Raw genomic sequence first — 21883 nt, 5'->3', positions numbered from 1 at the left:
ATATACCGAACATATCTAACCCCAGTGGATGTGTTGCTTATAACTAAGAGCTTTTTCCAAAAAACAATTGGGGGGGCACTCTTTTCCTGCAAAATTGTAATTAAGGTCCAGCCTTCCCCATTATCTAAGGACCTAACTCCTTCATATTAATAAAATCGTGAGTATATCAGCATACAAACTCATGTTTGTGAATAGGATCTACTTTAGAAACTTGGTTTGTTGAATTTAACAATTGAAACACATGCTTTTCCAACAAGCATCACAGGCAGAGGCATCATTGTTCCTACTTGCTGCTATCTATCAAATGGCAATTGCAATAAATAGGTCAACAATTACCCCTTTGGCTTGCAAGGAATGCCATTCGTCAATAAGACTATCATGAATATTCGATACGTTAAAAGGAATCTGCTTATTTAAAATACAATCCATATTTTCCCAACTACCATTCATCATGAAATGACTATAGTACAGTGAAAAACAAAAACGAAAAAATCTGCCAACTTCCAGAATACCTGACCAAATTAGATTCAGAAGCGTTTATTTTCTTTAAGGAACCTGGAGTTATAAAGCTTCTATTAAGGAGGAAAACGAACATCTTTATAATACTTGTTAAATACAAGGTGCTTAAGCATTTCCTCACAGGAACAAACCATATTTTGGTAGTCCAATGAATCCTAAGATACAATTACCAACTTAAATAAGATTTAGATTTGAAGATAGTATTTTTAGCGGGGGAAAGATTGTAACCATTTATGATGCTTTATTGAAAGCCACATTGTGATTCATCTGTGAAATGGTATCGAGTAGAGTAGACTGAAGGAAAGAAAGCTCTTTAACCTTATCCACGTTTTTATTTGTAATTGAACAGAATTAGGTCAGTATTAACTAGTTTGAAATTTGGTGAATGAGAAAACACTATCATCCTGAAAGAGTTGGTGGACTCAGTGATCGTCCTTATCCTTCCATGTTTTCCATTAAATAGATTTTTTCATAACGTTGATATATTCATTATAGGAGGTTTAAAATAACCTCTCTCGGATAAACCATCCCAAGTCAAAGGGGGAAGAATGTTGCTGGTGTTTTTAAGAATTGATAGAGAGAATTTAGGAGGTTGCTGGTATAATGACAACATGTCTACAGGTTAGAAATATTAAAGCTCGCCCCATGAGTGCAAATTCTCTCTCAATTCAAATGTAGAAGTCATAATCCAGCACTTTTGAAAGAAGGGTAAGTCATACAATAAAAATTTAGATTAACGAATCCCATCATTTTCATTAGGCATTTTCAATTTAGAAAACACAATGCCAAGTTGCTTTGGGTTCCATAAAGATTTGTGCAGTAAAACATCAATTGTTAAAAAAAAGATTTGGTCATATTAATGGGCTTCATTGATAAAATATAGAAATTAATAGAGACAAACCTCATCCTGACTGTTTTCTGTTTTACCTTATATATTTTTATGCTTTTTACAGGTAACATAGGCTCAGAACTGACCGAAAGTGACATCAGCATGTTTATTTCATCTGATGCAGGAAACAGTTGGAGGCAGGTAATAAAATACGGTTAATGAACTGAAAATACATGGTTCCATGTATACAATGTGTTTCATTTAGTTATGGTATTGTGTTTAAAGCCCTTAAAAATCTTTGAAATGTTGGTGGTCTGACAAGCAATTTACCGTGGGTTTCCCCTTGAATTTAAATAGTTTTATGATGTGCTCTGCACATGCTGCATTAAACTCTGAGTGCTATGTTAACAATACCTATGCTATATGACACCTGATACTCAGGTCCCTGCACTTATGAAGAGCCTTAATCGGTGATGTGCACAGTTCATACTTAACTCGGTTCATACCAAGTTTACCAAGCACCACGGTGACCACACTAAATTAAAGAAAAAGCAGCACTGGTTTGGGTTACTTTCAGGTTACTGCCTTTAGTACAAAGAGGCCTGCTGCTGTACACTGACTGTATGACATGATGGATACTACAAATAATAGTGCCTTGACGTTGTGCTGAAGTGCTGGTGCGTCATGACTCATGTGTGTGCGCCGAAGCGTTGAGTTTAAAAAAAGGTTATGCATGCTACCACTGCAGCCACAGCCTTTCAGAACCAAATCTAGCCCAATCCGTGGCCCACCCACTGGTAACTCTGACTTCACTGAAGTCAAATTGGCATGGATTTATTATCAGCTCAGCAGCACTCTTCACCGGGGGACTTGATGGATTGTGAACACTGCAGTCTATTCTATTTTTGTGACACATGACGTAAAGTCGTTGATGTGTGTTGGCACTCAGGTGTAGACCAGGTTCTGATAAATAAGTGCCGGTGCTAAGTACCGGAAAGCATCGGCACAAATTAAGCACTGCTTAATACTTGATGTACACCGTTTATTATTTCAACTGAAAAACATACTTGATGGCCCTATCCAGAACAATGTATATTTGTACCCTAGCAAACTTGCATGAGTTTTAAAAGAGGACATAAAGCTATCCTGAAATTTCTAGATATAGTGGGTATGAGGTTTCAAATGGTAACACAGATACCGAGTGACAATATTGAATCCCTCTAATCTTCCCACACACTGTGTTCTAATTTTTTATAGTGGAATAGTTTGCGACATAATCTAGGTGTTTTCTTGTAAGCACTGTCGTGACCTGATATCTTGGTAGGTCTTACTTCTGTCTGAAAATTCTATTAATAATATGATTAAAAGAAGTTTTGAATAATCATAATAGTTACTAAGACATAAGTGTTCAGCTGAAAATGAAGTTTCTGGCTATATGTGCAGGCTTTCTTTTTTTTTAGACATTTCTATTAGTCAAGAAAATGTTTTATTTGTCTTTCTACTGTTCTGCTTAGCTTCATTTGTCTTCGTTATAAAAGCCTGCATGAAGTAAGAGGACTTGAAAACTCAAAGTTAATATTGGATATTAATAACAGAGGCCATAATCCTCTGTTATGCAGAGTGTAGTATCACCAGAGATTGTGCATATATGTTATGTTGCTTGAGGACAATAAAATCTTTTTTTCCAATTAGAAAAATATAATGTATTTAAAATTAATATTTCACTTTTATTTAGTTCTATAACTATATATTCTTATAGAAAATGTGGGCATCTATGATGATGATTCTTCAACATTCCTTGCCTGTAGAATACTGCCACCCTGCAAAGATCAACAGTGGGTTATAAAAAACAAATACCCAATTAGATTATTTCATAGCAGGAGGAAGTAAAGCTTTTTAAACAACTCATCAAATTGCTTCAAAACTCTAATAGAAAATCATGGACTTAATATGTATGGTGCTTGTTCTACCCTATACATTCAGTTGTCTTAATTGAACAGCTAGCAAATTTCTACGACAAAAGCAATAGACTGTTTTTTGTTAGCAATTACGCACATTTAAGTTAACGTAACCGTTTGTTTAGCATTTCAGATAGTTGTTTCTTTCATTGCCCTAAGCAAGCTAAATTATTTCCTCTGTGCATTGAAGAAATTATTTTGTGTTCCATGCAGAATTGCCCAAAAACTCATCGAGTGCATATTAAATTAGACACAAAGCTTGACCCTCAATTTGAAGAGGCCAACCCAACTGAGAAGCACTCCATGTTGTTGCAGCAAGCACATAAGATCTAAAAAACAAATCTGAACAGAGCACAGGCAGACTCCTTACCTTCTGGGCAGGATACTGCTCTCCCAGCACGCAGTTCCTCCATGAGTGTCTTTGCTCCTAGCGCTTCCGCTGACAGCTGTTCGAGGCCCCTGTGCCTCGCTCCGCTCCTGTCTCTCCTTTTAGCCTGCTTCCTCTGTCCCACGGTTAGCCTGTCTCCCTTTATTTTTCCTTTGTTTTACCTGTTTCCTGTACCTGCCATTTCTCATTTTCTTTGTCTTTTTTCTCTGCCTCTTTCTTTTTATTCTCTTTTTATGTTTAGTTTTTATGCACTGTATTTCTCCCACTTCTGCTGCCCCCATCGCCCCTCCCACTCCCCTTGCTCCTGCTCCCGCCTCCCAGCTGTCCTGCCCTCCCCCGGACCCCTACTTAATGGTGGCTGCTGCACATTAGGGCAAACAAGACCCCCGACCTTCTGGTCAGGATACTGCTCTCCTAGTGCACAGCTCCACTTTGAGTGCCTCTGCCTCGAGTGCTGCCACTGACCACTGTTCGAGGCCCCTGTGCTTCGCTCCGTTCCTGTCTCTCTTTTTAGCCTGCTTCCTCTGTTCCTTGTTTTTCATGGTTTACATTTATTTTTCATCTGTTTTACCTGTTTCCTGTACCTGCTATTTCCCCTTTTCCGTCTCCTTTCCCCCTTTCTTATTTAGTCTCTTTTTCTTTTTTCTTTTTTGTGCTGTTTTTCTCCTGCTGCAACTGCCCCCGTGGCTCCTCCCCCGTGTATTCCCGCTTCCCAACTGTCCTGCCTTCCCCTGACACCTACTTAATGGCGGCCACTCCGCATTGTGGCGAGCAAGATCTCTGACCTTCTGGTCAGAATAGTGCTCTCCCAGTGTGTAGCTCCTCCGTGAGTGCCTCTGCCATTAGTGCTGCTGTTGACCACTGTTCGAGGCCCCTGTGCCTCACTCCGCTCCTGTCTCTTCTTTTAGCCTGCTTCCTTTGTTAGACTGTTCCTAAGTTTGCGTGTTTTCCTTTATTTTTCCTCTGTTCTCACTGTTTCCTGTTCCTGCCCTTTCTCTTTTCCTTCCTCCCTTTTCTTTACCCCTTTCCTTTTCAGTCTCTTTTTATTTTCCATTTTTTGCGCTGTTTTTCGTCTGCCGCTGCTGTCTTGTGGCGCCTTTCCCTTATTCTCCCGCTCCTGCCTTCCAGCTGTACCGCCCTCCCCTACCCCTACTTAATGGCAGCCGGCCAAAGGCAAGCCCATCTACACCCGACCACGACCAGCGCCAGTTACCCTCGTCCTCTGACCCGCCAACACCACAGCCCCTCGACTCTTTATGCACTCATGTGCCAGCAAGAACAACAACTGCAAGCTCTTTTCACCTATCAACACCCACAGACCCGTCACCTCCTGACACTGCCACCACTCCTCTTCCTTTGCTAAGACCCAGGAGCCACCTCCACCCTCCAGCAACAATTCCATCACACCCCAAACCCTACAATGCATCCTCCTCATAGACTGCTCCGTCCACAGAAATGCAGCGGAAATCTGGGACCTCCTCGACAGCACCACCCCGACGTCGCCTTCCTTACAGAAATCTGGACAAACACCACCTCAGGACCTGACATCGCGATCACCATCCCCGAAGGCTGAAAGATCACCCGGAAGGACCGCCCCAACCGCTCCGGAAGAGGCATCGCCATCTTTGTATTGTATTGTATATTGTATATTGAATTTATATAGCGCTTATCACCCAGGGGTCTCTCAGCGCTTGCCTTGGGAACCCGTCCTGGCTTTTCACTGTGAGATATCCCCTAAAGGGCATCCCCAAGGTGAAAGCCAGGCATCCCACCGCGGGGGGCCGTTGTGGAGATTAAGCAAGCTTAATGCCCAGAGTTGCAGAGTGTGAACCCATGATTAGGTCAGGCACCGAACCGTGGACATTTGAGCTCAAGACCCTGCCGCGTCGGGAATTGAACCCTGGTCCCGGGTCTGACCTCTGCTTCAGGGTCTGCCTGCTTTAACCAGTGAGCCACACTTCTCACAAGTCGAACCTCCAACTGAGCACCTACACCGACAGGCCCACAGACCTGATGGAACACCTCCACTTCAAGATACAGATCAACCCACCACCACCCTCCGAGGCACCCTCATCTACAAACCCCCCGCACTCTGCACACCGTTCTCCGACTCCATCACCAACTTCATCACCCGGCAAGCCATCACCTCCACTGACTACACCTTCCTGGGAGACCTCAACTTCCACCTCGACAACCTCCAAGACCACAACTCCACCTCCCTCCTGGACAACCTCCTCAAAATTGGACTCAAACAGATCGTACCAGAACCATCACACTCAGCAGGACACACCCTCGACACTATCTTCACAGCAGGAAGCTTCATCACCTTCAGCCACACCTTGGAACTCCCATGGACGGACTATCGATGCGTCCACTTCACCTTCAAAGCAAACATCACCCGCAAACATACACACACCAGCGTGTGTGCAGGAATTGGAACATGATCTCCTACGACCAGCTCACTGCCTCCCTCAGCAGCTCTGCTCCAACCACCTCAGATGCCAACCCAACCACCGCCACCTGTACCCTACACAACTGGCCCAACATCATTGCCCCTCATGAAAACTTCCAACCCACACACCAAGAGAGCCAGCTGATTCTCCACCGAAATCTGAGAATCTAGATGAACCTACAGGCACCTCCAAAGGTTATGGAGGAACTCCAAAATCACAGCAGGCCTAGACAACTTTAAAGCAGCCACTGCCGTCCACCAAAAGCTCATCAGATAGTCAAGGAAACATGGTCTCCTGGACAGAATCTCCACCCACGCACACAACAGCAAGGAATTCTTTGGCATCATCAAAGAGTTCGCCCACCCCAACAGTGTGGCAACTGACATCCCACCCTCCCAGGACCCCTGCAATAGACTCAGCACCTTCTTCCATCACAAAATCAAGACCATCTATGACATCTATTGCAAATTTGACGACAACAACCAACATGCGAATCCTAAACCCACCGTTCCCTACACCTCACAGCCGACACTTGACAGCAAGACCACCATCACCATTTGAGGCACCCTGAAGATAATGAAGTCAACCCACTCTGGGGCCCCCACCAACCCATGCCCCCTCACATCCACCACAGAGCCACAGACCTCATCATCCATAAGCTTTGACGAATCATCAACCGATCCATTCCAGACGACTGGAAGCACACCAAGATCAACCCTCTCCTTATGAAACCCCTGGCGGACCCCACCGACCTAGAAGAATGTCAGACCAATCTCCATACTCCCATACTAAGCAAAACTAATTGAAAAACCTTCAACAGTCAGCACACCTCCTTCATAGAAAAAAACATCACCCTCGACTCCTCCCAATCAGGCTTCAGGAAGAACCACAGTACTGAAACGGCCCTTCTCGCAGCGACAGGTGACATCCGCTCCCTCCTTAACCAAGGAAAGACTGTGGCCCTCATCCTCCTGGACCTCTCTGCAACCTTCGACAGTCTCACACCGCACCCTAGCCCACAGACTCAACTATGCAGGAATCCAGAACAAGATCCTTAACTGGATCAGCTCACTCCTCTCTGGCAGAACGCAGCGGGTCAGACTCCAACCCTTCCTCTCAGACCTCACACTGACCACCTAGGGAGTCCATCAAGCCTCACTGTTCAACGTCTACATGGCCTCGCTCGCACCCATCGTCAGAGCCCACTGACTCAACATTGTATTGTGTGCAGATGACACCCAACTCATCTTCTCCCAACATCCCCAAACACAACTTTTAAGAAGGAATGGAAGCAGTCACCAGGTGGATGAAGAACAGCTGCCTACAACTAAACATGGACAAAACCGAAGTACTTATCATGGGTCCACACCCCAATGCCTGGAATGACATCTGGTGGCCCCCTGCCTTTGGAAACCCCCCTTCCCCACCGACCACGCTCGCAAGCTCCGCATCATCCTGGACTCCAAACTCAAATGGACTGCCAAATCAAAGCTGTCACTTTCTACTTTTTTTACACCCTCCTTCTCCTACGAAAGACCTTCAACTGGATTCCTCTCAAACACAGGAAAACCATCACCCACGCCTTAATCAGCAGAAGACTGGACTACAGCAATGCACTATATGCCCGGATCAACAAGAACGTCACCTGCAAACTCCAGAATATCCAGAACGCCTCCGCCAGACTAGTCCTCAACTTACTTAACAACTGCCACATCACCCAACACCTGCATACACTACACTGGCTCCCAGTCAAGAAGAGAATCACCATCAAACTTCTCACCCATGCCCACAAAGCCCTCCACAACACCAGACCCTCTGACATGAACCACTGCCTCTCGTTCCACGCACCCTAAACATCCCTCCGCTCAGCCCAGTTCTCCCTAGTGACGGTGCCGTGCATCAAGATGACCAGAACAGGAGGTCATTCCTTTTCCTTTCTTGCGGCCAAGGCATGGAACAACCTCCCTCACCATCTCCTATGGACACCAACACTCTCCAAGTTCTTGAAGGACCTCACAACCTGGCTCTTCGACTAATTACAGTGAACATCTAGGAGCTGCACCTCCCCCTACAGTGCCTGGCGACCCTTTTCAGGTGAGTAGTTACGCTTAACCATCCCTGATTGATTGATAGATTGATTCAATCCGGGAAACCCTTTTTGGGTAGCTGATGCGCTATACAAATTCAAATATAAATAAATAAATAAATAAATAAATAAATAAATAAAATAAATTGATTGATTGAGTCAGGACTGGTTCATACATTAGATCTCAACCAGGAGCCCCTGGACAGCCTGTGCTACTTGTCAGCTAAGGTTTGAAATGGGGAACCTTGAGCCTAAGCTATCTCAGTGAATTCCACACTACTCCACACTGTAATAGTAATTGGTTATAAAAAAATATGATTCTTTCAAACAAGTTCTTTACCACATACCCACACCAATTCTCTTCCAGGAAATTGTCATTAAACTCTTCCTTTATTGAGATGGCCGCTCGTTTTGTAAAATTCATGACTGAGATTAATCCCCTGCTAACAGAAGACGCTCACTAAGAACTCTTGCCCTACTAGATATGAACTACCTTGTTCTCATTCACACCTTTAAAAAAAAAAAAAGCATAATATGGACTGAGTTTTAATTGTGTTTTGCATGTATTGCAACGATTTTAATTAATTGTGTAAATAAAATACTTACTTACTCTTCGTTTCTTGTATAAATGGTAAACTCTACTATTTTTTAGTCATTGTCCAAACAGCTACTAAGGCCTTATTGTAGCACAGGTCCACACTGAATTGATAAATATTAAAAACGCCACATTTATTCATTTTCTTCTCCTCACCTCCATGCTGTATTTGATGTTGACACAGTGACCCTTCTTTGAGGGTCTGTGCGATTTCAGGTAAAAAAAGGTGTTCCTATTTACCATATGAGATTCCCAAGCTTGTGTAGCATTGAATAGAAAGGCTACAACACAATGGTTCTTAACCTGTGGTCCAAGTAATAATTTATATACATGTAAAGAAGCAAAATTGAGCATTTCACAAAAAAGTTTGGTTTTTGACAGTTAACTGTAAATCAAAATATTTCTTTATCTGAGCATTCGGTTGGTGAATAGTTGATTTTGTATTTTTGTATACTGTTTTAAAGATCAAATTGTAGAAATTGCTTATGCCGCGGGTCCCCAACTGCCAGTAATGACTCTGTGGGGGTCGCAGGATTCCAAAAATGGTTCAGTGGAGGTGCACAAAAGTTAAAAGGTTAAGAACTGCTGCTATAGCACAATAACAAAAAAGCATTTTATGCCCAACTGCTAAAATAAATGTTTGTGCTGTCGATAGACCATGCCCCAAAGGACTACATAATGATTCTGTGCAATATCGATGCAATGATCAGAGAATTGTGGGTATAAATACCGGATTTATATAGATTATCAATAAGCTACCAGATCTTGTGGTGTCAATAATGTTTTTGGAATAATAACTTTTTCTTTACAATATAGCTGTCCATTTTCAGTGGTGAATCATTGGTTGGTTTTAGAAATGTAACAGGACAGAAGACATTTCAACAAGAAGGGGAAGGGAGAGTGCATAATACTAAGATTTGTAAATTAGTTGGCCTTTCCCTGAACTCCAAGTAAAATTTAGAGCTATTTGGTGAATGCCTTAAATATGAGCAAGTGCATAAAATTAGTAGCAGGTAATTTACTCTCCTAATGGTGCAAAAAACATTGTGAACTTAGAATCATATTGCTGCTAAGTACTAAGGGGCAGATTTACGAGCCCCTTGCGCCACGTTTACACCGCTGTTGCGTCACGCAAGGTGGCGTAAGCGTGGCGCATCCCTACGAGGCATTTACAACGTGACGCATCTATGAAGATGCGTCACCGTGTAAGGCCCTGCGCCACATGAAACCTGCGTCAGGTTTCATGTAGGCGTTCCGGTGCAGGGGGGGGGGGGCGTTCCGTCGCAGGAACGCCCCTGGAAAGTGACTCAGTGAAATCTACAAGATTTCACTGAGTCACTTTCCCAAAGCTGCTACGTCAATTCCTTACGCCTGTTTGAAGCAGGCGTAAGGATTGACGCACCATGTAATGTATGGGTGGCCCCTGTGCATTGCAGGAGTTGTGTCGCGCTTGCGACGCGACTCAAGCAATGCGCCACCCGTAAGCCAAAAGATGCGTCACGCATCTGCCCTTCCTTGCACCATGGTGCCCCGCATTGTAAATGCGGCACATCATGGGTGGCCCAAGGATGGATTTGCGTGACGTAACCCATGTAATGTTTGTGGTTGGGAGAGATGGCTGAAGGATCTCAGTGGTTTCGCTATTATTTTATAGTGCTAAATATTACATAAAAGATAGCTAGAGTAGGTACTTTCCCACTGCGGCTTATGTGTATTTTTCTTCCCCTGACCCTGAATTAACTATTAACGGAAAACTAGCGGGTGGTCTAACAATATTAGTATTTGCAAAATCTCATCTGGGGGTCATTCAGGTGGATACTGTGATTTCTTTTTTATGGATTTAAATTACGTTTTTTTAGTAAGGTGAAACAGAGGTTCACTATAATGGTTGTTTTTGTTTAAATTCGCCAGAGTTAAAACAGAAACTAGCTGTAGTTAAAAACCTGAATGATGTCCTGTGTGGCAAGAAACTAATGCATATTGACCTGGGTCGTCTACTAACGTGGATTTTATTTTAAATCTCACTTACAGTGACCTAGAGGGCGCTTTCAGGACAACAAGGCCAAAGGGCAGATGGCATAGGAATTTACCTACTGAATGTCCTACACGTTTTGAATATGAAAACTCTGAATGTCTGTTTTCATGTTGACCACCCTCACTCATTTGTCTCCCTTGACGTAATTGGGAAGAAATTTGGTTTTAAAATCTTTCATAAGTTGATAAGTAAATATTCCCTGCGTGAGTTCCGCCTATACACGCTTATTAGAATCCCTGGACACGACAAACGCTGTTGGATACCCTTTGAGTTTCCAACAGTTGAGAATAATAAAATGGGGGACCACTTTACCCCGTCAGTATAAAAAATGAAGAGATTCTCAAGTCGAGAGTATGTCCTTCTATTATAATGCATCTTCGGAGATGTAACAAGATGTGTCGAAGAGTTGACCAAATAATGCGTCAGGCACCAGTAATTGTACTGGTTCGAGGACTACAGCATGGTCAATGATCGGGTGCTAAGTTATTTATACCTGAACGTGGGGCTTAGAAATTAAACCTGACCAGAACATTACACAGGGTAAAATCTTCACCTAATATTTCAAGAAACATTTTTATAATCCTGTCCCTGTGCAAAAGTAATATATAAATACCCTTTTTGAGAACCTAAATGAGTCGATAGAGAAAAACAGTTCCTCGAATTAGACAGCTATAAATTAAGTGATTCTAGTCAATATTGGCTCTAATTTGATAGCATAGAAGCTCAACAAAACAGAACAAGCTCAATTGCAATAGTGCTATCACTGGAGCAGGATATTACTACCCTCTATTAGTTGAGTTGCCAATTGGGAATTACCACCTTGTATAGATACAAAGAAGAATTTACAAGAGAGAATTGTAGCTGTTTATGGGGTGACTGGTGTAATCAGTTACAGCGGAGTAGTTGTGCTCTGAAGCTTTATGGGCTACCTTCGAAATTGATTACATTTGACCTCTTTCTGTAGTCCCTTAGTCTACATTCACGGAAGGAGGGTTGTATAGGTTCATTGTTTCAGCTAAAACACAGGAAGAGCTCCATGTGTGTTGTGATTATCAGGTCACAGCCCTATATAATGTTAAGAATGATGAGCAGCCAAAATATCGACCTACAATGTATCAAAGTAATAATATCCAAGGGACAGAATATAGAAGGTAAGTAATATCAAGTTTTTTTAATATCGCTGTAAGTAATATCGAAGTTAGTAATATCGATGTTACTAACATCGATATTGATATGATTTTTATGTATATTGTTATGTATTTATTATGTATTTATTATGTATGTGTTATATTTTTTAAATGTTATTTTAAGTTCATTTGGTATTTTAGTAACGTAGCGGGATGTGGGTTTATAGGGGAATAGGGTGGGAAGTAATTTAATTATATTAAATTAATTATTAATTTTTAGGAATTATACATTATTTTTAATTTTGTGTGTGTAAGTTCTGTAGCGGGTTGTGGGTTTATAGGGTAATAGGGTGGGAAGTAATTTAAATGTGATTAATTAATCATTTTTTAAATTAATTGGTATTGCTAATTATATTATTTATTCATTTTTATTAATTAGTATTTAATTTTTAATAATTGAATAATTATGGTAAGTCTCTTATTTTATTATTGGAGTGTGTTGTGCATTTATAGGGGAATAGTGTGTACAGTAATTGATATGTAATTAAGTAATTATTAAATTTGTATTTGGGTATTGATAATTAATTTATTGGATATTAATTATTAATTGGTAATTATTTAAAAGTATAATTTTTTGGTTAAGAACATTAATTTATTGTTGTTCAATCATAATTTGGTAAATAAAGATGACTAAATAATATGTATTGGTATTTGCAATTAATATATTAATAAGTAATTATTAATTGGCAATTGATGTTTAATAATTAATATTTTTGCTACAAAATATTTTATCGTTCATTGTTTATTAATTGGTAATTTATATTATTTGATATTAATTATTAATTTATTGTTCATTGGTAATTATGTTTTTAATAATTATTTATTGGTATTTGTAAATAGTTTAGATTTATTTAAGAATTAATTTATTAAGTATGTTATTTTTACCTTCTACGCTATCCAACACTTTCCCTACTGTTGCACTCTCTGGAGGTGGAATAGTAATTTTTACCCCTACGCTATCCAACACTTTCCCTACTGTTGCACTCTCTGGAGTGGGAATAGTAGTTTTTACCCCTACGCTATCTAACACTTTCCCTACTGTTGCACTCTCTGGAGTTGGAATAGTATTTTTACACCTACACTATCCAACAATTTTCTTACGGTTGTTTTTTTTTGGAGTTGAAACAGTAGTTTCATTCCCTCTGTTATTTAATATTTTTTGTATTATTTTAGGTAATGTAGTATATAATTAATTTTAAAAAGACAACGTAAATTACATTTTTTTAATTTGTTTTACATAATTATTTAATTATTATTCATGTTATTATTGTATGTGTATAGATGAATGTGTAATTTATAATATTTTTAAATTATTTATAAGCTATTAAACATGATTATTAAGTAAGTATATGTTATATGTATGTTGAATTTTTTTAAAATAAATTATATATTACTTATTATTTTTAAACATTATAAAATATTTCAACTATGTTTATTATATGTCTAAGTATTTAGTTTATTTTATATATTTTTTTAATTTAAAATACTATATTTTTTACATTGATATATTTTTTTCTCTATTTTTGTACATACCATGTTGTAGATAGGATGTCGATATTGTTGCTCCATTATTTTTGTAGGTCGATTTTCTGACCTTCGATATTTTGTCAGTGATCCGTTGAGAACCTTGTATCATGACTTCTTTTGAAAGATCTGTTGACCTGGGTTTCTGAAGCCAATATTTGCATTTAGTGTCAGACCAGATTCTGGCTTGTAGTTGGAACCATCTATAATTTATGTACCCTATCTACGCTAGATCATTGTAGCATGTGTTTAGGTACTATTTTTTTTTTAACTCATAGTTTTTCAACCGCTTCTGACAGCATTGACAAGGTACGACTGTAGATGGATGAAAAAAAAGCCTAACACTAAAAAAAAAAGACTGCAAGCTTTTCCTGATGTGTTTAACAACTTATGCCAACAATATACAGTCCGAGAAAGATAGCGTCCTTGTCTTATTGGAAATGCTCACTCTTCTTGACCTTTTACCTCTTCGTACATTTTTAAACCAGTACTTTTTCAACAACTTTAAAACAAGTCATTTGAGCTTGGCTCTATACCCTGGTGTCATATGTGTAATCCTGGGCAGTTTCATCTGATGTAAATTTTGCGTTTTCTGATTATGCATTCCCCCCAATTGCATTTCATATATTCTTTTCTTTGAGGGCACATTTCTCATTTATAAACACGTAGTTGTTGGCACATGTATAATGAAAATTGATTGTATGTGGTGGTGCTTTAGTCTTTGGCTAGGGGAATTTGTCCAGTTTTGGAAGACCAAGGAACTGATGCAATATGTTGTCTCTGTGATTATGTAGAGAGGATTATTGTAAATGATATCTGCTGCAGTCAGGCCATTATGAGGGAACTAAACTTGTATTTCCTGCTGCCATTACTTGTATTGGGTCTCTGCAGTTTTAAAGACTGTTCGAATTTCTAGAAAATCGTGTGACATCCAACAGTAAAATAGTCACCACATTTATGAAGTTTTTCCCATTAAGATAAATTATAACTTCTCCAAGGTTCTACATAAATGAACCAATAATGACTGCTCTGGGAGGAATTGTTTTTGGTTTGTGTGTGATGAGGCTCTGGCTCCATCAATTTTTTATGTATTTGAGTTTTTTTTTATTTGCATTGTGTGTGTCGATATGGTTTTATTAGGTAATCCAGTTAAGAAGTTACAGTGTACTTTGTCAAGACAAAACCCTTGAAAATGGACATGCTCTAACTACTTTATCATCTCAGCCAAGGGAAGCAATTTGTGTATTTATTTTGACACTATCCACACATATAACTTCACATTCTGGTTACAAAATTCCATCTCATGTCATGTATCTCAGTCATAAAACTACACTTTCAGCTAAACGGCCTCCCATTTAGATTAAATTTGTGCTTGTCTCCAACTTAACAAATTTCCTGTGTGTTTACACATTTTCTGAATTTCCTAAGACTTTTTACAAATCTTGAGGAATTTACTCCTCTGTCCTAATATAACTTAATCGGGCATTTGATCATGTCTTATTTTATGGTTGTATTCCTCTCAAATGCAAGGGCTCCTTAAGAGTGATTTTACTTATTTTTTTTAGGGTAAGCAGGCCTCTGCTGTGAAATTGATAAATGTAGAAAGGGACATAATTGTTGTTGCTAAACGTGGGTTCTGAATATGTACTAGTGTATCTCTAGGTGTACCTCCATTTTTTTCCCTAAGGCTTGGTTTGTGTCCATTTGAAAAAAATATATATTATTTTTTAAACTTTTTCATTTCACAATGAGTTTCTCATATGTATCCATACCAGTTTTGCGGAAGTTCAATTTCTATCGACATGTTAAGCTCAAGTGAATACAATCCAATTTTATGCTCCGTAACACAGTCTTCTCACAAAACGTATTCAACTTGTTGCCTAAATAAAGACTAAAAGAAACAAACTTTAATATAACTTTGATATAAATACACTATAATGAGAAATAGTGTAAATGGAGTTCTTCTGCTATATTCTATTTGCACTAAGTGGTAGGTGTTTATGTCATGTTTTTATCGGGATTACGTGTGATACCAGTGAGTTGGTGTTGTGTGTCTCATACATGAAAGCCTCAGTTTTTGAGAGATTATGTAGTGTCTGGTTTTGGCGGATAAAGTGTTTATATGTTATCGCAGGGGGAGACCTATCTATAGGCGATGAGCCCCCATTACTGTGAGGTCTATGTCTTACTTGGTCATATCCAGTGTCTTTTAAGATGCAGTACTTGCGTGTTTAGTTTTGATGACAGTGTGGTATGTCCTCCATTCTGGGGCTGTAGTTTCTGTTGGCTTATCTGTATGTCGTCCTTGAGAAATATCTATCTCAGCTAGTAAGGCTCTGCACAGGTGTTTAAGCCATTACAATGTGGGGGGGAGGGAATCCTTGCATTCCAGCACACAGCTAATCTGCGTTTTGGTATTACCAGGGCCAGGAATGTATTCAATGCTTTGCGTTTGGGTGAATGTTTAGTAAGTCCTAACAAGAAGTGCTGCCCATGTGCTTGCACTGTTATTTCTGTAGCTTCAGTCAAAGTGCCTGCCACTTCTTCCCAATATGCAACTATTCTTGGGCAGGACCATACCATGTTTATAAATGTGGCCTTTGGGGTATTGCATCGTGGACAATTATCCAGTGAACCTAGGTATATTGTAGCAATTCTGTGGGGTGTGAGGAAGGTGTGGTGTAAATAATTAAATTGGGCATATATGAGTCTTGCAATAATTGAAATAGTCGTAGTAATCATCAAGTATTGTGCCCACTGCTTGTTGGTCAGTGTTACTGATAGTTCCTCTTCGCAATAAGTCCACAGTGTTGTCAGTTGTGGCATACTATTTTTGTGTAGAGAGGTGTAGAGCTTTGTAATTGCCCGGCGAGCTGTGTTATGAGTGAGTTGCATTTGGAGAAGTTAAGATATTTCTGGTTCCGCGTGTGTTTTGTTCCATATCGTACGTAACTGGTTCGTTAACATGCCGTACATTAAAAAGGAGCCTAGGGGTACTCCATGTTTATTTACAAATGTGTCAAATGTAATACGTATTGAGTCAGTAAACAAGTCTTCCCAGGTTATGAGTCCTGCGTTAATCCATTCTGCAATTTCTAGTCTGTGACTGTGCTCAGTGTAACCTGGGGCTGCCCAGTTGCTTATGGAAGTGGGTGCTGTTTGTTATGTACATTATGGTGCCAGCAGTACATGCCCATGGACATCAGTAAGTTACCTGGCTATTTTGGTATTGCTGTCTAAGAGCCATTCTAAAACAGTGTTTGTGTAGGTCATAGTCGTCCAGTGTTCCATTTCAAATACGTTTTGAACTGCAATCCACCACATTGGCCATTGCAATTGTGCAGCAGCGTAATAGTATTCATATTTTGGAACTCCAAGACCTCCCTCAGATAGTGGTGTATGTAATTTCATCTGGGAGACCCGTTTCCTGCCCTTATCCCATATTATCGCTGTCAGTAGTGACTATAAGTCTTGAAAGTATCTTGGAGGTATTTGCACCGGGTGGGGTGCAGAAAAATATAGCAGTCTCAGTAATAGGAGCATCTTGGATATGGCAAAGTGGCCCATAGAGGACAATGGTAGGCCTGCCCAAAACTGTACAGTGGATCTGGCAATAGTCAATAATTTGCCCAGATTTCCATCCATTAGGTCCGTGTGTGAATGGTAAAGTAGGACACCTAGGTATTTAAACATGTTGCAGTTCCAAGGCAGCGGGTGGTTATAAGTGTATTCACACCAGGGGTTCCACTGCTAAAGCAAATATAATCAGTGATAAGGGACAGCCCTGGCATGTGCCCCATTCTATATTGAAGGGAGTTGAGATTACTGTACCCATACAGACTCTTGCAGTCAGGGAGTTGTATAGCAGGGATACCCATTTCTGGAAATGTGGCCGGATTCCACATTGCGGCAGTACTGCTTGTAAATATTGCCACCCCAGTGTATCAAACTCTTTCTCTATGTCTAGCGATGCCACCTAGCCTTGCCTCTCACGCGTCTTTGCCCAGTTCATTATCATAAACAACTTACGCAAGTTTAGGAATGTGCTCCTATTTGGTATGAAGCCGTTTTGGTCTTGATATATTAATAATTGTATTAGGCCAATTAGTATATTTGTTAGAACTTTGCGTAATATCTTATAATTGGTGTTTAGTAGGGATAATGGTTGAAAGAAGCCAAGAAGTAATGGGTCCCTGTCTGGTTTAGGGAGTATCACCAGAACTGCCTCTTGTAGTGAGGTGGATAAGATGTCTTTATCATAAGCATCCATGTACATGGGGTGTAAACGTGGGGCCAACTGGGTTTGATAGGTTGGATAATATTCTGGAGGCCATCCATCTGCTCCTGGAGTTTTTCCTCTTGCCAACTGTTGTATGGCATCTTCTATTTCACTTAGCGTAATGGGGGATCTATGTATTTCGATAGCAGTATTTGTGGGAGTGCAATGTTCTATAGGAATGACTGTAGGTGTGCCGTATCTACATTTCTGGGGGCGCTGTACAATGTTACGTAGTAAGAGTGGAATGCTGTTTTTTTTTTCATTCTGTGTATTAACTATGTTACCTGTTTCATCTCTGATAGCTAGAATAGGGTTTCTTGGTGTATCAGAGCTTAGCAACCATGCCAAAACCTTGCCTGCTTTGTCACCTTCTTCGTGTCATATAGCCATATATTCCCTATACTCGTGTGAAATGCATGAATAATGGTACGCTGAGATGAAGTTGTAACCAAAAGATAGGTTTATTCTTCAGTTCAATCAAGGCAGGAACATTACAGGGTAAGATGGTTATAGTAGTATCAGCCGTTGTATCAGGAGAATCAGCCCCACCGGGAGCAGCATCCCTGCTCCTCAGCCCACATACACCAACGGGCAATTTCACTTAAACGTACACACAGGGAATATTGTGTGAAATCACTTACATTGGCTGAGCAGCAGAGTGTAGAACACAGAGAAGAGAGCAGGATACCACACACCTCCCTCCTTAATGGAGACAATGACAAATAAAGAGGCCAGAGGTAAGGAAGTGAGAACAAATAAGTAAAGTGAAAGGAAATAACAGGTTGAAAGACACAAATCACAGAAGCGTCCCAACACCCAGAACAACAAAATGCATTGCGCACAACAGTACATGCAAACATGAAAGAGAAAATGCTCACTTAATGTGGTTTGAGTATCAGTATACAAAGAACCCACCACCACTCAGAATTGTGCATCAAACAGCACACAATAATTGCAAGCGTGGAGCGAAAATGCCCACTAAATGTAGTTTGAGTAACAGTATCAGCAGGACCCATCACCACTCAGAAGAAATTTGAATGCAGCAAATGTCCACCATCAGACAACAGTAAAAGCAAAAAGTGTAAATGTGGTTCGAGAATCCAGGTACAGAAGAACCCACCACCACTCAGAAAAGGTTTGGATGCAACACATGTCCACCACCTGGAACCTCGTACAAATATAAGGACGCAATATGCTTTCACTAAGTAGCATGAGCTTGAATATCACGCACACCACCAGTCAATTCAAGTATAGTATCAGCACAACACAAAGAAAAATAGTTTGGAATGCAAGCAACCAACATTCCTAGCACTAGTAAATGTAAAGAGATTAGAGCTCAGTAACTTGCTCACCACCAGGAAAATACACACAATTAGAGGTCGCAGTGCACCCCCTCAATATGATGTGATAGAAATATCACATCCAAACACCTTTCAATTATAGTATGGGAAGCAAAACGTAAGAACCCCAGCACTAGTAAAGACAAATAACCTAAGTTTGACAAACAAACCCTCATTAAGAATAACCTTAATGACAAAAACATAAGGTACACAATGTATACCTTCATGTAAATCACTTGAAGTATCCAATAATGCAGTAGAATAGTAACAGTACAATAGAATAACAGCATATCATGTCACCACAAAAATTTACCCACCAGAGAAAATAAAATATTTCTCACAAGACAGTGTAAAGACTCATGCTATGTACCCTTCTCCCTTGTAAAAGCAAAATGCAATTAAATATCAAATAGCAATTTTAGTAAAAGGTAAAGCACAGGGAAAACCTTTCCGCTGGTGAGCGATTACTCACCCGAATAAAATTTGTGAAAAAATTCAGTTCTACGCGGAGTGCCTCTGTGAGAAAGAGAAAGCTGCACACAGAAACATCAAGATAAAAGTAGTCCGGAAGACGTGTGTGAAATGTGGCACATAGTGACGTCACGTCAAGAACTCCGCAACCTCACTTGGTTCACCAGACTCAATAATAATGATGTTTGACGATCTGGCCATCCTTCTGTATGGTGCACACTGTATAACAATGCGGCCAGCATGCCTCAGGAGATTCCGCTATTGTGCTAGTACACAAACTAGCTTTCAGGCATGACGCCAGTATTGTTATTAGACGCTCGTTACTAGGGATATGACGCAGTGTCAATTAGACATGCTGACGGCCCCGCAGATCACCACAATCCGGCTCGAGAATATTGTGAGATGAGTGTAACAGAATTTAAAAAGTCACCAACGCAGGTACGATCCAGCGAATGCCCTCTAAAGAAAATCATTCCAAAGGGCACGCGCAAGGCGAGGTAGTTAATTAATTGAAAGACTCGCAATTCAAAATACGCACTGCTTACAGTAGTGCTGGACATATTCACCACCACACATAGTAGATGATGTTTTATCCAAAAGGTAGATTTATTCTTTAGTTCAATCAAAGCAGGAACTTTAGAGGATAAGATGGTTATAGTAGTATCAGCAGTAGTATCAGGAGAATCACCCCCACCGGGAGCAGCATCCCTGCTGCTTAGCCCACATACACCAACTGACAATTCAACTCAAACATACACACAGGTAATATTCTGTGACATCACTTACATTGGCGGATCAGCAGAGTACAGAACACAGATCAAGGACTAGACCGAGAAGAGAGCAGGATACCACAAATCAATCGCTCCTAGGCAGTCTATCGCTCTTTTATGGGCCAATCTTTCCTCAGCTAATTGCCCTGATTGCAAGGTCATTTCAAGAGTCCTTCATTCTAGGTGTCTTATTTCTGTTTCTAAAAAGGTCAGTTTTGATTGTGTTTCCCCTTAATACTACCTTGAATGCATCAATCCCTTGTCACGTGGCAGAGCCTTCATTTTTCTGAAAGTAGGTAATTTTATCTTTTGATATGGTGGCACGGAATTGTTAATCTTTCAGTGTCGCCACAGGCAATCACCATGTAGGTATAGCAGACCTATTTGTACCCCAATTCAACTATAACTATAATGGGTTATGGTCTGATAATGTCCGGCCAAGATATTCCAACCTGTAGACCTATGCAAGAGCCTCATGTGAACCATATATTAAGTCTATGCTGGTATGCAGGTCATGTAGAACTGAATTGTAAGAGTATTCCCTGTCCTCTGGGTGCATAACCCGCCAAGCATCATATATCTGCAATTCTGTGGACCAAACTTGTAAGATGTGGGACAAAGCAATAGATTGTGAGGCAGGGATTGGGGGGTGGGAACGGTCCATGTCCAAGTTCTGACTACAGTTGAAGTTTCCACTAAGCCTGGGCGGAGTTCACTGAGCTCCGCTATGCAGAACTCCGCGAAGTGCAAAAAAATCTCTGCTGTGCTACATAGAACTACGCAAGAGGTGGAGTGCGTTAGATAAATTCTGTTTGCAGTGAATTTCAGTGCCAGACGCACTGTGCAATCATCGCAAATGGCACCGTGCACAGCACAAGTGGACGCTGCTTCCTTTCTGCAGCTCGAGCAGATATTTTCACTCAAGCAGCAGCTTTCTCAATGCAAATGGACAGTTCAGTTTCTCAATGAAATACGGTCGCAAGCATACGCGACCACTCGCAATGAGAAATTGGACCGCCCTCCTTGAGAAATCTCACCGGGAGGTCGATTTTCCACGCTCACACTCGCCAACTTGACGTTGATGATCACAAATTAGGAACAATCTCACTGGGAGGTAGATTTTTCTCGCTCCCGCTCACCAACTTGACGTAAGGTAGAGTGCAGAAAAGTTCACAAACTTTCTTAGTGTCCACCACAGAAAACAGGGGCTAATGTGTCTTGTAATAATATGGGGCATAGGGAATGTAAAAAGGAAGACTTGTTGGTATTAGGTGCATAAATCGTGTCAGTGGTTGACCATCCAAGTTTCCTTCCAATACCACATATCTGCCCTCCGGTTCGGTACAGGTGTGTTTAATTGCTAACGGTGTGCGTGGAGCCACCCATATCAGTGTGCCCCTTGTGTAACTTGAACAAGTAGTAGCAATCATTGTCCTCTTCCAGCGTTTA

At 40.5% G+C, this 21883-nt stretch overlaps 1 protein-coding gene across 1 annotated transcript in view; it reads left to right on the top strand.

Moving 5' to 3' along the window:
* Positions 1-21883, top strand: part of LOC147712037 (VPS10 domain-containing receptor SorCS1-like) — a 2945658-nt gene that overhangs the window by 2230492 nt on the left and 693283 nt on the right. Inside the window, exon 12 of the mRNA XM_086922756.1 lies at positions 1473-1549. Coding sequence (XP_086778882.1) covers positions 1473-1549 — 77 coding nt within the window. The remainder of the gene's footprint in view (positions 1-1472; positions 1550-21883) is intronic.

This window comes from Lissotriton vulgaris, chromosome 5 (genome assembly GCF_964263255.1).
Source record: "Lissotriton vulgaris chromosome 5, aLisVul1.2, whole genome shotgun sequence".
NCBI classification, from domain to species: domain Eukaryota; kingdom Metazoa; phylum Chordata; class Amphibia; order Caudata; family Salamandridae; genus Lissotriton; species Lissotriton vulgaris.
This window is presented reverse-complemented; position numbering and strand designations above follow the sequence as displayed.